The 15,069-nt window shown below is 33.9% G+C and overlaps 1 protein-coding gene across 4 annotated transcripts in view; it reads right to left on the bottom strand.

Moving 5' to 3' along the window:
- Positions 1-15,069, bottom strand: part of IBTK (inhibitor of Bruton tyrosine kinase) — a 100,814-nt gene that overhangs the window by 38,162 nt on the left and 47,583 nt on the right. For all 4 annotated transcript variants that reach the window (XR_011258754.1, XR_011258753.1, XM_069598966.1 and 1 more), the window contains exons 14-18: positions 14,301-14,383; positions 14,182-14,219; positions 13,663-13,759; positions 5,025-5,126; positions 2,441-2,558 (exon numbers count right to left, since the gene is read on the bottom strand). Coding sequence is in view for 2 of the 4 variants with exons in the window: in XM_069598966.1 (XP_069455067.1) it covers positions 2,441-2,558; positions 5,025-5,126; positions 13,663-13,759; positions 14,182-14,219; positions 14,301-14,383 (438 nt within the window). In the remaining 2 variants the exon portion in view is untranslated. The remainder of the gene's footprint in view (positions 1-2,440; positions 2,559-5,024; positions 5,127-13,662; positions 13,760-14,181; positions 14,220-14,300; positions 14,384-15,069) is intronic.

Genomic DNA, 15,069 nt, shown 5'->3' on the forward strand with positions numbered 1-15,069 from the left:
CAATCATATGTAATATATAATTATAGTTAGTATAATTAATTAATTATAATCCTACAAAAGAGTATTATATTGCTAGAACAATGGCCTATCAGGTAGCTGAATTCTATCTAGAATTATCACTGTTCCTAATCATCTAAATGACCTTGAGCAACTCACTTTATCTCTTTGAAGATCTTCATGTATAAAATGACATTTGGACTAGTTCAACTGAATTCAAAGAGATTGCAAGGAATTTTACTGATACTTTGAGGCATCAGTAAAATTTTAAATCAGTTTTCATTCTAAAGTACACTTCAAACATTTTTACAACTAATATGAAAACATGGAGAAGGAAATGGCAAACCCACTCCAGTATTCCTAACTAGAGAATCCATGGACAGAGGAGCCTGGTGGGCTGCAGTCCACGGGATTGCAGAGTCAGACATGACTTAGCAACTAAACAACAATATGGAACAAGCATATCCAAATCTGTACCATTCCAGTTTTTTTAGCATTTGAAGATAATTAACTTGTGATGCTATGTCAATTTGGATGCAGCTCCCCTTTCTTAACATCTATTTGCATATTTATTTACACTTCTGAAAAACACATATTTGACTAGAAATGTTTACATTTACACAAACAAATCTTTATTTTAATGAAACTCATGCGAGTCTACTTATGTAAAACTATTCAACACAGCACATGTGCCACCCTTAATACTTCAGCTGGCAAACTGGATACAACGTAGTAGCTGACAACAGTGCGACACATCGTTTTCCAGCATCCTACTTTAGATATGGTGTTCATTTCACACTGTGGTTGATCGTTATCTCACATATTACATGAGCTTAATTTGGCGATGATGAGAAAAAATTGCTATGATTAGAATTACTAATGTCAGCAAAAATAAATGAATTTATTCTGAAACCTTTGTTCTGCCACTAAAATACCAGAGGCATTTTAAATGACATTGTCTAACATCCCATACTATTAATTTGTATTTAGAAAGCATTTTTCACCAAGTAACAAAGATTAAACAGCCATAAGAATTTCTTCTAAATAAAACCCTAAATGTCAATTATTAAGAATCTCTTAATGATTTATCTTTATAAAAATGCAGAAAACTTTTATTTCAAACATGTTTTGAAATTAGTTTTATTACAAATCATCCTGACTTTGAAAAGTTACTTATCAAACAACTGTTACTACTTCTAATTATATAAATCAAGGTTTTTCTTGATTATTTGCAAAAGAAGTTTCATGGGTTTTTTTATCCTCATATGAGGAAATAAAAAATCTACTTTATAAGGTTTTCATGAAAATTATGAGAATCCATACAACACCTCTAGAATGCTGCCTGGCACATGGTAGTATTATTATCACTAATATTATGTAATTACTATTACATTACTATTACTAGTCATTATTAATAACTATTGTTATGGCAATAAGTGTTGCCTATTATTACAATTAAAACAAAATACAGAATTATATTGGAGACTGACTTTAAAAATGCAACTGACACCAAAAACTCTAATGTGAAATTTCTGTATTCACCAAAAATTTCTGTATTCATCTTCTCATCACTAACTTTACAGTGAATAAATGTAATAAAATCTTGACCTTACACTAAAAAATTAATCTGTAAATTTATTTCATTAAAAAATTCTACTGCTAAAATAGTTGAAAACAATGGGATTAAATTTCTGAAGATTCCTCTAATTCTAAAATGTTCATGACTCCTAAATCATTAGCATCTATCAAATTCTTTTCATCCAGGTACACATCAATAATGTGAAATATTAGCTTATAACATAGGATATAATATTAAACTTATTTTTTCATGTAATGTGTCACTTTTCATAATAAATATTCCATTACCATCAAAACTTGAACACATGTACCACCTTGCAATAAACCAGACCAACTAAATTTTTCAGGCCATCTGCTGCACATTAAGTTTGAACAAAGAATCAATATGTATTATAGGGAACATCTTAAAAGAAAATAAATACAAAGAGAAAACAGAAATCAACCAGTAACAAATTATATGCATAAATATATGTGAAGTAATTAAATGCTGACTTAATTAGTATTACTGATAGTTTCCAAAAGCCAGGTAACAACTACATAATTACAAATTAGCCTAAACAAGCAGAGAGATATGAATATATATACAAATATACTTGTGATAATATTGTCCCATAACCTTCCAACCAGAATGTAAGCTCCTATAACACTGAGGGCAAGGATACTGCCCATTTGTTCACTGTAGTACTGTAGCAATGGCTGGCATATATTATACATCCAAATATTGATGAAATGATTAAATGTCTTACATTTTCACTTTTTCTACAAAGTTAGGATTTATTGTTATTTAGTTTCAAATTACTAACATATTTGCTATTATATATAAGTAAGTGCTTTTGCGACAGTCTATATATAATACTCAACCTACCTTGCTTCAAGTAAAGCTGCCATATTCAGTCCAATAAACTGTAAACAAGAGAGTTTCAACTGTTCAGCATTATACATTGCTGCAAATTCCAGTAGCATAGCAGCATTCTTAAGGGTAACTACAAAGGAAGAAAAGATCCATAAAACAAGATGAAAGGCATTTTAACTATAGCCAATGAAATAATGCTTATTTCTTAACTTGTCAGGTTTGAACATTTAGAAGAAGGAAAACTGAAAGTACTGTCCTGCCAAAAAAATGTTATACTAGGGCAAATACAGAATTTATTTTCCAACCTGATATGCCAAAGTAATTTTAAATGATTCGTTATGAGGAAAAATAAACACACAAAATTTTAAGCAAAAGAAAATAGAAAAGGTGCATTACAGTGTCATCTAAAAGCAAACACGTAAGAATCAACAATCTTCCACCTAAATTTTTTGGAATATTTTTAACTTTCACTGATAAACAACAATCCTTTTCATTTACATATCACAGAATATTTATTTCCTCTTCTATAAAACTAAAATGATATACTTATGACTAAGAGAAAGTGAAGGAATCATTCTATAAAATATATTTATGTTAAATCAACTATCAGACTTTACGTGAGTATATTTACATATATAAACACATACTATATATTTAGAAAATAAGTACATTTAAATATTACTATATTATCATTCATGCCAGTGCACACTCAGGCATACTGCACAAAAGATGCTAGATTTTGTTATAATTCTTGTAACTGCATATACGAAGTATGTTTTACTGGAGACTGTCCAAGAAGATTCTGCTTACCTAACATGTAACTTGGCTTCTGAAATCCTCTTTTCTTATTTACTCTGAGCCCCAGACAACCAGAGAAACACAACTATTTTCTACATGTGGCTTCCTTCATTTCTTTTCTCTTTCTCTCTTGTAACTCAATCAAAAGTTATATGCAGACAATAATGATCTTTGCCTCACTCTGGACTGACCTAAAGTCTCAACTAAAGATGAACCCAAAGTCTCCCATTTCACAGAAATAAAAATGAATCATATAAAAACTTTATAAAGAGTTGTTCAGCTGGTTTCAAGGACTGCCCAATAAACAGACACCAAAGTTCTGGTGAATCCTTCTCTTGCTAGATTCTAAGATGATCAAGAAATTCATTAATAGGAGCAATTGTGCAGCAGGAGCCAAGAAAAAATATTCAAAGGATGCCAGGCAAGTCGACTGAACAACTGAAAATACCCTCAATTTGTATATTTTATACCTACTGCATGTTGTATCATTTAATACAGAGCTGGTCCTCCATACCAGCAAGTTCCACACACAGAGGACCAGCTGTATTCACTGTATTAATACTATACTATTTTACATGAGGGACTTGAGCATCCACAGATTTTGGTATCTGCAGAGGCTCCTAGAGTCAATCCCTTGTGACACTGAGGGACAACTGTATTTCCTTTTCCTGGCTTTTAAGATTATAGCTGTTGCTCTCTTTTTGATAACCAAGAAGATACTCTGCAGAGCTCAAGTGAGTAAATAAGATACCTGAGCTAAGATAAACTATTAGCAAGTACAAATCAGAAAAATCTAACAGGAAATCTTTTCACACTTCCTTAAGAGGCAAAGAAGGAGAACAAGGATAAGATTACAAAGCCAAGAAACTTTTGTATCAGGCTAAGGAAATTTAACCATTATCTCAAAGGAAGCAATTAAAAACATATGAACAGGAGAAGACACTAACCACATCCTACAGGAAGATTAAAGAAAGAGAAGTCAGAAGGGAGAAAGAGGACTTCAAAGACTACTGTGACACTACACAGAAGGGACGAGTAACAGTGACTCCAACTAGCATAGTGACAGTGAGAATAAAAAGGTGGGGGAATGTGATTAACATAGTTAAGAGACTGATCAGTTTTGACAGCTGCAATTTGGATGTAAAGCACAAAATAATAAAAAAATAACTTTGGCTTTCAAAATGCAGTGTTAGGATGACAGTCCTGCAAATAACTGAAATAATAAGCAGAGAGAGAATTAAGTGCTTCAGAAAAAGAGATACTTTTGATCAAATACATTGATGGGATAGTTATATAAAAATTCCAACAAATACAATTCTCTGGCAGTCCATGGGCTTGGATTCTGTACTTGCACAGCCAAGGACGCAAGCTCATCCCTGATGGGGAAATAAGATCCCATAAGCTGCACAACGTGGTCCAAAAAAAAAAAAAATCCAGCAAATAACAGGGTAGTTAAGTATAGACTTACAGACCAGGGCAAGTGCAAAGAATTTCCACTTTCAAACTCTCATCCTTCAGATTGCAAAATAATTTCATGCCATCTTTATTATTCAAGTTTTATGATATTTCCAAAAAATTAACATATTTCAATTATATGACTTACATGTATTCACATATTAACATCTATGAAGTAAGGATATGCTTACAAATGATGACAAGAAATAATTTTAACTGTCTTGACATTTTTCATGATATAAAAACAGGCCTTTTACTTAAACTGCATCATAAAGTCAATAAAATACCATAAATCCTGAATCAACCTGTGAAAACACTATGATTCTAATTCAAAATTACTCACGTTTTTCAGTTAATGCTACTTCACAAATTTCTTTCAATCGAGATATGAGCAGCTGATCAGCCACCACAAGAACACTACAAACAAAATCCACATTTTGAGATTCTGGAAAAAACAAAAAGTGTCACTCATACTATTCTGTAAACATTATACCTAGGGAAAAAGTTCAAGTAATTAAGATACTACAAAACACTTCAAAAGAGAGTTAAGATGATTAGTTTCTAAATGTTGAAATTGTAAGTATGATAAACAGTAATAACATCAAAATATTTCTATCTCATAGGTAGAAAACTGTTAAAAAAAATTAAAAACAAAACACCAAAATGCCCTGGTTTACATTACGATCATAAAATGGGCAACTTGAGTAGATCTCTTTTCGTCCTAAAGGGCTAGAATGCCTGCCTTATTTAAAATCTCCAGTTATTGTTACACAAACTAATAGGGGGGGAAAGTCAATTCTCATCATCAAAGATAATATACAGGTATATGTTAAAACATACACACACACACACAGCGAGGGATGGCAGAGGTGAATAAAGCTCTTAGGTTTATTTAAAACAGATCTGGTCATCTAAGAGTACTTGTAAACTATAGAGAAGTTCCTTAATTTAACATAACCTTGGTCCAGTATACTATTAATGACCTTAAGCAATGTCCCTGAGTCACTGCCAGAATAGCAATATAAATAGGAAAACAAAAAACAAAAAAATGGTTAAAAAGAAAAAAAGTAGAAAAAACATTAAATGAGAGGTGAAGTCACTGTAAACGGCAGACTAAGGACTACATCAAAAATTCTTCTACCAAAGCAATGAGAATTATTACAAAAAAATGATCAAAAATCAACTCTTTCAGAATTCTAGAAATTAGCTGAAGGCTCACAATAATCAGGGAGCACTGACTCCAAAAACCTGGCTGAATCCTGCTAAGAACAGTGAGCTTTGGGACACCCCGGCTCTTCCTACTCAGATCCTCCACTCCTGCATTCTCAACAGTAGTCCTGAAAGCCATCACTCCTGCAATCATGGGCTCAAATAAGCAGGTACAGACACTGGAGGTGACAGAACAGTTGTGGGGCAACATTATCAAATAACTGTTATTATTTAACTGATCTGGCAGTTTCCTGCAAACCCCACTAGTAGGGGTTTATTTGCCATGACTCAAAGCTTACCCAGTGTGAACAGCCTCAGAAAAGGGTATTTATTAAAAACAAATAGCAACTGTTTAACACTGAAGCTGTCCAAGACGATGATAAGGGGCAGAGCAAACAAGAGGCAGGTCAAAACTTAAAAAGAATAGCTCGGGGAAAAGATGCTATTAAAACTGAATGTTTGTGTCCCCTGAAAATTCACATGGTGCAGTCATAAGGGTAGGGCCCTGATCTGACAAGATTAGTCTCTTTCTATGAGAGATCTATCCATATTTCCCCAACAAGCTGTTCCATGTGTGTATGCTCTCTCACTCTTTCTCCATACACACTCACACACAAGTGCTGAGGAAAAGCCAAGTAAAGACATAACAAGAGGCTTGTTACACAACACAACAAGTAAGGACATAATAGCAAGGTTATACACATAACCTGTGTATAAGATAGGAAGAGAACCCTGCCAGACCTTGGTCTGAGACTTCTAACCTCCAGAACTATGAATAATAAATTTCAGTCTGTCATTTTGTTATAGCAGTCTAAGCTGACTAATACAAAGGGGCTTTGTCCATAAGGGGCTTTGAAAAGTTTAAACATGTTCCTGTGAATCTAGAAGGCCACACAAACATGGAGGACTGTGGACATGCCCAGAAAACACTTCGGAAGGCCCCCAAACTTACACCTCTGACTGAACTTCAGATTCTGCAAAAGCAGGAAATAAAAGCTAAGGCAGAATTGTAGGCTGCCTGCCTAAGAGTTGAAGCCATGCCACAACACACACAAAGAACTCCTAGGCACAGGCTGGGAAATTTACTGGTTTAGACATTTAAGGAAAATTCTGTCTATTATCTGAATAAGCAGAGACCTCAGTGGTCACATATGACAAAGAATATCAATCTGACAGAATTAGCTTCAAAAAGTCACTAAATAGGAAAAAATAAATAAATAAAATAAATAACCCCTGGAGAAGAAAGAGAATCTGATTTCAAGAGTTGCTACATTATGGGAATTCCCTGATGGCTCGGTGGTTAGTGCCATTGCACTGCCAAGCCCTGGTCAGCGAACTAAGATCCAGCAACTATGAAAGATGAAAAGAGAAACGTCAAGTGTGGCCTATAAGCCAAAAAAGAAAAAAAAAGTCAAGAGAATGTTCCTAAGAATGCCAAGATCCTGAACTATTATAAAGAGTTTAAATCAATTATTTTAAATATGTCCAAAAACAAATTTTAAAAACTGCATCTAAAAATTTAAAAGAAAGTATGAGAATAACATCTCAAGAAATGAAGATTAAAAAAAAAAAGAAATGAAGATTATCAATAAAGACAGAAACTATAGGTTAACTGAGATGATCCAATATGAAGAACAGAAAGAAAAAAAAGAATAAAAACAAACTGAGAATAAGGGATTTATGGAATACTACAAAAAGATACACAGGGGACTCACAGAAGCAAATAAGAAAGGACATAATATTTGAAGAAATAATGGAACTGGAAGATAGGAATTGATATATACATACTTATATATAAAATGGATAACTAATAAGGACCTCCTATTAATACAGGGAGCTTTACTCAATACTCTGTAATGGGCTACATGGGAAAAGAATCTAAAAAAGGGTGGATACATGTATATGTATAACTGATTCAAACTAATACAACACTGTAAATCAAGTATATTCCAATAATTAAACAAATAAATGCTTTAGTGGTATATAAAAATAAAGTCAGTGGTAATCTGGAAAAAAAGAAATAATATCGGGGCGGGGGGGGGGGAAACTAAGAGTGAAGAAAAGCCGAATGCAAAATTGAGCAGTGAATGACAGCCAAGACAGGTGTAGCTCAGTCACCACGCCGTGCCTAGCTCTTTGCAAGCCCAGGCGTTGCAGCACACCAGGCTTTCCTGTACTTCACCATCTCCCAGAGTCTGATCAAGCTCATGTCCCCTGAGCTGGTGATGCCATCCATCCATTTCATCCTCTGTAGTAGCTTTTAACTCTTAATCCCATAACCTTATCTTGCCCCTCCCCTTTCCCTGCCTAAGAGTTGAAGAGTTCCCTTCCAAGAAAGGGAACAACCCAAAAAACCATCAACCAATGAATGGATAAAGGAGATATGGTGTTTACATTTATGTATACATACATGTATCTGTGTGTGACATACAGTGTAATACTACTTGGCCATAACAAAGAATGAAGTTCTGTCATTTTCAATAATGAACCTAGAGGGTATTATGTTTAATGCTGCTGCTGTTGCTGCTGCTGCTGCTGCTAAGTCTCTTCAGTCGTGTCCGACTCTGTGTGACCCCATAGATGGCAGCCCACCAGGTTCCCCCGTCCCTGGGATTCTCCAGGCAAGAACACTGGAGTAGGCTGCCATTTCCTTCTCCAATGCATGAAAGTGAAAAGTGAAAGTAAATTCGCTTAGTCATGTCTGACTCTTAGCGATCCCATGGACTGTAGCCTACCAGGCTCCTCTGTCCATGGGATTTGTCAGGCAAGAGTACTGGAGTACTCTTAGATGCCTTCTCAGATGCTTAATGAAATAAGTCAGAGAGACAAATACTTCATGTTATCACTTGTATGTGGAATCATGGAATTTAAATTTAAACACAAATGTATATAAAAAAGACAAAAACAGATAAAGAGAACAAAGCAGTAGTAGTTACCACTGGGGAGAGGGAAAGCAGAGGGGCAAGATAAGGTTATGGGATTAAAAGTTAAAAACTACTACATATAGAATGAGAAGGCAACAGGATATATTGTATAGTACAGAAAAATAAAGACATTGTTTTTTTAACAACTTTACATGAAGCATAATCAATAAAAATATTGAGCCACAATGCTGTACACCTGAAACTAATATTGTAAATCAACCATACATTAATTAAAAGAAATACAGAAAAAAAGTGTGATTGTTATAATTACATTAGGGCTTCCCTGGTGACTCATATGATAAAGAATCTGCCTGCAATGCAGAAGACCTGGGTTTGATCCCTGGGTTGGGAAGACCATCTGGAGAAGAGAATGGCAACCCACTCCAGTATTCTTGCCTGGAGAATCCCACGGACAGAGGAGCCTGGTGGGCTACAGTCCATAGAGTTGGAAAGTCAGACATGACTGAGCCACTAACACTTCCAGTTCCATGATTGCATTATATGTAAGCCTCACTGTAACAACAAAGAAAAAGCTACATTAGATACATTGGAGCACCTATATAAAGTGAAGTCACTCAGTCATGTCCAACTCTTTGTGACCCCATGGACTGTAGCCTACCAGGTTCCTCTAGTCCATGGGATTTTCCAGGCAACAGTACTGGAGTGGATTGCCATTTCCTTCTCCAGGGGATCTTCCCCACCCCGGGATTGAACCCGGGTCTCCCGCATTGTAGACAGACGCTTTACTGTCTGAGCCACCAGGGAAGTCCTATATAAAGGAAGTATTAAAAGCTGAAGGCAGAAATGGATGTGAATACAATAAAAGAAAGGACTTTGGGCATCCCTGGTGGTCCAGTGGTTAAGAATATGCCTCCCAACGTACGGAACACAGGTTTGATCCTTGGTCTGGTAAGGTCCCACATGCTGCAGGGCAGCTAAGCCCATGTACCGGAACTACTGAGCCTGCACTCGAGAGCCCACAAGTCATAACTGCTAAGCCCAGGCTCTGAGAGCCTGTGCTCGGCAACAAGAGGAGCCACTGTAATGAGGAGCCCATGGCCTGCAACTAGAGTAACCCCCACTCAGCACAACTGCAGAAAGCCCATGTGCAGCAACAAAGACCCAGCACAGCCAAAATAAATAATAAATAAATAAATAAACATTTTTACAATAGTAGAGGACTTCAATACTCCATATACAACATGAATAAGTAACCCAGACAAAATTAATACAGAAACAGCACATATGACCAACACAATAGACCAAATCACCCTAACAGACATATATATAACACTCCATCCAACAGCAGCAAAACAGACATTCTTCTCAAGTGTACACAGAACACCCCGCAGGAGAGACCATGTGCAGACCCGCAAAACAACAATTTAAGACTGTAATCATATTAACTATCATCTCCAACTACAAGGGCATAAAATTAGAAAAATAGGAAAAAAACTGGAAAATTCACAAATGGTCTTGAATAATCAGGAAGTCAAGAAAGAGAAAGCAAAGAAAATACCTTGAGTCAAAGGAAAATGGGGAACACAACATATCAAAATTAAAAGGACAAAAGAATTTCTAAGAAAAATGGTTATACTGATAAATTCCCTAAAAATAAAAGATCTCAAAAGAATAACCTTTGAAGGTTTTTACACAACAAAGAACTATAAAAAGAAGAACAAAGCCCAAACTTGTCAGAAGGAAAGAAATACTGAAGATTAAGCAGAAACCAATGACTCAGACACTAGAAAAGCAAGAGAAAAGACCAACAAAGAGTTGTTTATTTGAAAAGAGAAAATTAACACACCTTTAAGTAGACTAAGAAAAACAAAACTCAAAATTGCAAATGAAAGAGGAAACATTACCACTGATATCACAGAAATATAAAGGATCATAAGAGACTATTATGGATAACTATATGCTAATGAACTAGACAACCTAGAAGAAATGGATCAGTTTCTAGAAACATGAAACATACCAAAACTGAATAATAAAACAGAAAATCTGAACAGACTAATAACAGAATAAGGAGAATGAATCAGCAGTCAAAAAGTTCCAAAACAGAATGCTTCATCAGTGAATTCTACCAAATATTTAAAGAAAAATTAACACAAATCCTTCTTAAATTAATCCCAAAAACCAAAGAGGGGAGAACACTTGCAAACTCACTTTATGAGGCCAACCTTATCCTGCTACCAAAGACAGACAAGTTAACTACAAGGAAATTACAGAACAATATCCCTGATGAGTGTGTATATAAAAATCCTCAATAAAGTACCAATAAACATAATCAAACAGCACATTAAAAGGACCATACACCATGATCAACTGGGATTTATACCTGTGATGCACGGATAGTTCAAAATGTGCAAATCAATAAAGATGATACACAACATTAACAGAACAGAGGTTAAAAATCATATGATCATCTCAATAGTTGCAGAAAATGCACATGACAAAATTCAACATCAGTTCAGTTGCTCAATCATGTCTGATTCTTTGCAAGTCAACATACACTCATAATAAAAACTGTCAACAAATTAGAAATGCAACAGGTTTTTGTATATTTGTTTTTAACCCTGTAAATTTATTCATTTATTATGTCTAATAGTATTTTGGTGGCATCTTTTACTATTAGAAATAATAAATGAATAAAGTTGCAGGGTAAAAAAATCAATATACAAAAACCTGTTGCATTTCTATACACTAACATTGAGCTAAGAGAAAGAGAAATTAAGAAATCAATCCACTTTACAATCACATCAAAAAGAATAAAAGACGTAGGAATAAATTTAACCAAGGAAATGAAAGATCTGCATACTGAAAACTATAAAACATTGAAAAAACAAATTAAAGAATATACAAATAAATGGAAAGATATTTCATGTTCACAGGCTAGAACTGATATTGTTAAAATGCCTATTCTACCCAAAGCAATCTACATATTCAATGAAATCCTATAAAAGTTCAATGGTACCTTTCATAGAAACAGAAAAAGTAATCCTAAAATTCACATGGAACCACAGAAGACCATAAATGGCCAAAGCAACATTGAAAAAGTTCAACAAAACTGGAGTTGTCATATTTTCTGATTTCAAGGTCCTATTACAAAGCTAGAGGAAGCAATACAGGAACACCCTGGCATAAAAAGAGACACACAGACCAATGAGACAAAACAGGCCAGAAATAAACCTTCATGTATACAGCCAATTACCCTCTGACAAGAATGCCAAGAATACAAAACAGGGACAGACAGTCTCTTCAGTTAAGGATATGAGAAAAACTAATATCCACATGCAAAATAATGAAACTGGACAAAAAGCAACTCAAAATGGATTAAAGGTTTAAATCTAAGGCCTGAAACCAGAAAACTCCTAGAAGAAGAAGCAGGAAAAGCTCCTAGACACTGGCCTTGGCAATGATTTTTTAGATGTGACACCAAAACCACATGTGACAAAAGCGGAAATAAACAAGTGGTGTTCCATGAAACCAAAAATCACCCCAGAGAGTCAACAGAAAAGGCAACCTTGGAATGGGAGAAAATAATTGCAAGGCATGAGAGATGAATGTCCAAAACATATAAGGAACTCATATAAATTCAATAGCCAAAAGAAAAACTACAGACTTAGAAGACAAACTTCTGGTTACCAAAGGGGAAAGACTGGGGTGAAGGATAAATTGGGAGTTTGGGACTGACATATACATACTACTATATTCAAAATAGATAACCAACAAGGACCTACTGTATAGCACAGGGAATCTTGCTCAATATTCTGTAATAACCTAAATGGGAAAAGAATTTGAAAAAAGGATGCATGTATATGCATAATTGATTCAGTTTGCTGTACACCTGACACTAATACAACATTATAAATCAATAATAGTCCAATATAAAATAAGAACTTTATTTTTAATGGGCAAAAGATCTTAGACATTTGTCCACGGAAGACATACAAACGGCCAACAGGTAAATGAAAAGGTGCTCGATGTCACTGTTTGTCAGAGAAATGCAAATCAAAACCACAAGGATATGTCACCTTATACCTGTTAGGAAGGCTATTATAAAAAAAGAAACACCAAGATAACAAGTGAAGATGTGGAAAAAAGGTACTCTTGTGCCCTGCTGAGAGGAGTGTAAACTGGTAAAGCCACTATGCAAAGAGTATGGAGGTTCCTCAAAAAATTAAAACTAGAATTATCATACAATATAGTAATCCCAATCTTGAGTATTTAGCTAAAGGAACTAAAATCTGGATTTTGAAGATACACCTGCATTCCCATGTTCACTGCAAAATTATTCACAATAGTTAAAGTACAGAAATACCTAATGTCCATCAACAAACTGATTAAGAAAATGTGGTATATATAGAAAACAGAACACACAGTGTATCACTCCTATGACTAAAGACACCTGGTAAATAAAACACGGGTGTGTTCCTGACAAAGTATATAAATGCATCCTCTTTATAAATTTCAGTTCAATTATTAGTCTATTTATTTTACTTCAGACACATTCACATGAGGGGAAAAACAGACAAGAACGAACTTTTGTAGACTATCTATCAAGACTACACTCCCTGTTGTCAATTTTTTCATCTCAATCATATAAGTAGCTGGGTATGAAAATGTTAAATCTAATCTCAACCACTATTAATAATTCTTATAGAGTTCATTTCCACATAGGTAATGAAAATTTTCTATTCCATTCCTTCACTGTTAGTGTATAGCTTATTCTAAATTTAAGCCTTTGTTGATTAATTCAATAAAAGCAGAAAATAAAATTTGTGTAATTTTATCATTTTTAAACTGTATCTTAAATATCTAAAATGTCCTAACTTTTACTAATACCTTTTATCACAACAGCTTCATCAGTATAGAGGTAGTCCAAAATAACTTTCAGTATGTCAGAATGTATTGGCATTTCCAGAGCTGCACAACTGGAAGCCTAAATAAAAGTAAAACAATTAATTTTCAACTACAAAATAACACTACAATCTGATTGAGGTGATCAGTATGAAAAACTTTTAACAGGAATCACATCAAATGCAAAAGAATATAATGTTAAAACACAAAGCTAAAATGAGATACATTTAATTTTAAAATGCCTTGTAACATGAAAAAGAATCAAGAAAATCTGAGAAAAAAGAAACTGGTATTCCAAATATAACTCCAAAAAATAATGGAGAATTCATTTAAGTAATTATTTTGCAACAACTTTAAATTCAAAATATTGCTATTTTCCAGCCAGTTTAAGCATAAATAAAGTCAACAACTGAGTTAAAAATATTAAAAAATTTCTTTAGTATATAATTTCCCAAAAATATAAAGCATAATTAGCAGTCTATGTGGTTTCTACTTAAATCTTACCTCAATCCATGAGCTACTCAGCATACTATGAAAATATTCTGAAAGAAAAAAAAATTGAATCAAGAATAGGAATCAATACCAAAACAAATAAATCTGCAACCAACAAAAAGTAAACCTACCAAGTCTAGCACAAAGAACGCATTTATGACAAGGAAATTCCTTTCCATCCACTGATTTCATGGTCACATCACATAAAAATGAACTGGAAAAAAAAAAAGTTTAACTGAAGCAAAAGCAATTTTAGGATTTGTCTTAATTTTTGATTTTTTTTTAATATGGCACCGAATTAAACGTGGCATATAACAAACAACTTGAGGGAATACATACAAATAAAATATTTTATCTCCTTCCACTTTATGGAAAAAAAATAAGGCCTACAACAAATACAGTATCTGTAAAAGGAACTGTGTACAGATAAATACTCAAGAAAGTCTTCCTTCTAATTTCCCTTTTTCAATACAGCCCAGGTGCTGATTAATATGACACTAAGCGGCATCACAGTCAAAGGTCATTAATTCACTTATTTGTACAACCTATTCCGTGCTAAGCACAGTCTATGTACAACCAGGTTGTTCTCTAAAATTTTCTACCTACGAGACAAATACCTAAAAATAAAAACTTTAATAATAAACATATTTAGAATAATATATTTATTATGGAAAAAAATTATACTAAAGGAAATAATCTTCATAATGATGAAGAGAAGAGGCATAATTATTTTGGTTTCTGGGTTAACATCATTACCTATTTATAAAAAAAATACAAAATTTAGGGAAATTTTAAAAAATTCTTCATTAGAGAGTAATCAGAAAAAATATGAACTCTATATCTTACTGAGCAGTTAACATTTTATCCATTTGCCTCAACAATTCTCCAGCATTTCCAGAC

The sequence above is a fragment of the Ovis canadensis genome, chromosome 8 (genome assembly GCF_042477335.2).
Source record: "Ovis canadensis isolate MfBH-ARS-UI-01 breed Bighorn chromosome 8, ARS-UI_OviCan_v2, whole genome shotgun sequence".
In the NCBI taxonomy this organism is placed as follows: Eukaryota; Metazoa; Chordata; class Mammalia; order Artiodactyla; family Bovidae; genus Ovis; species Ovis canadensis.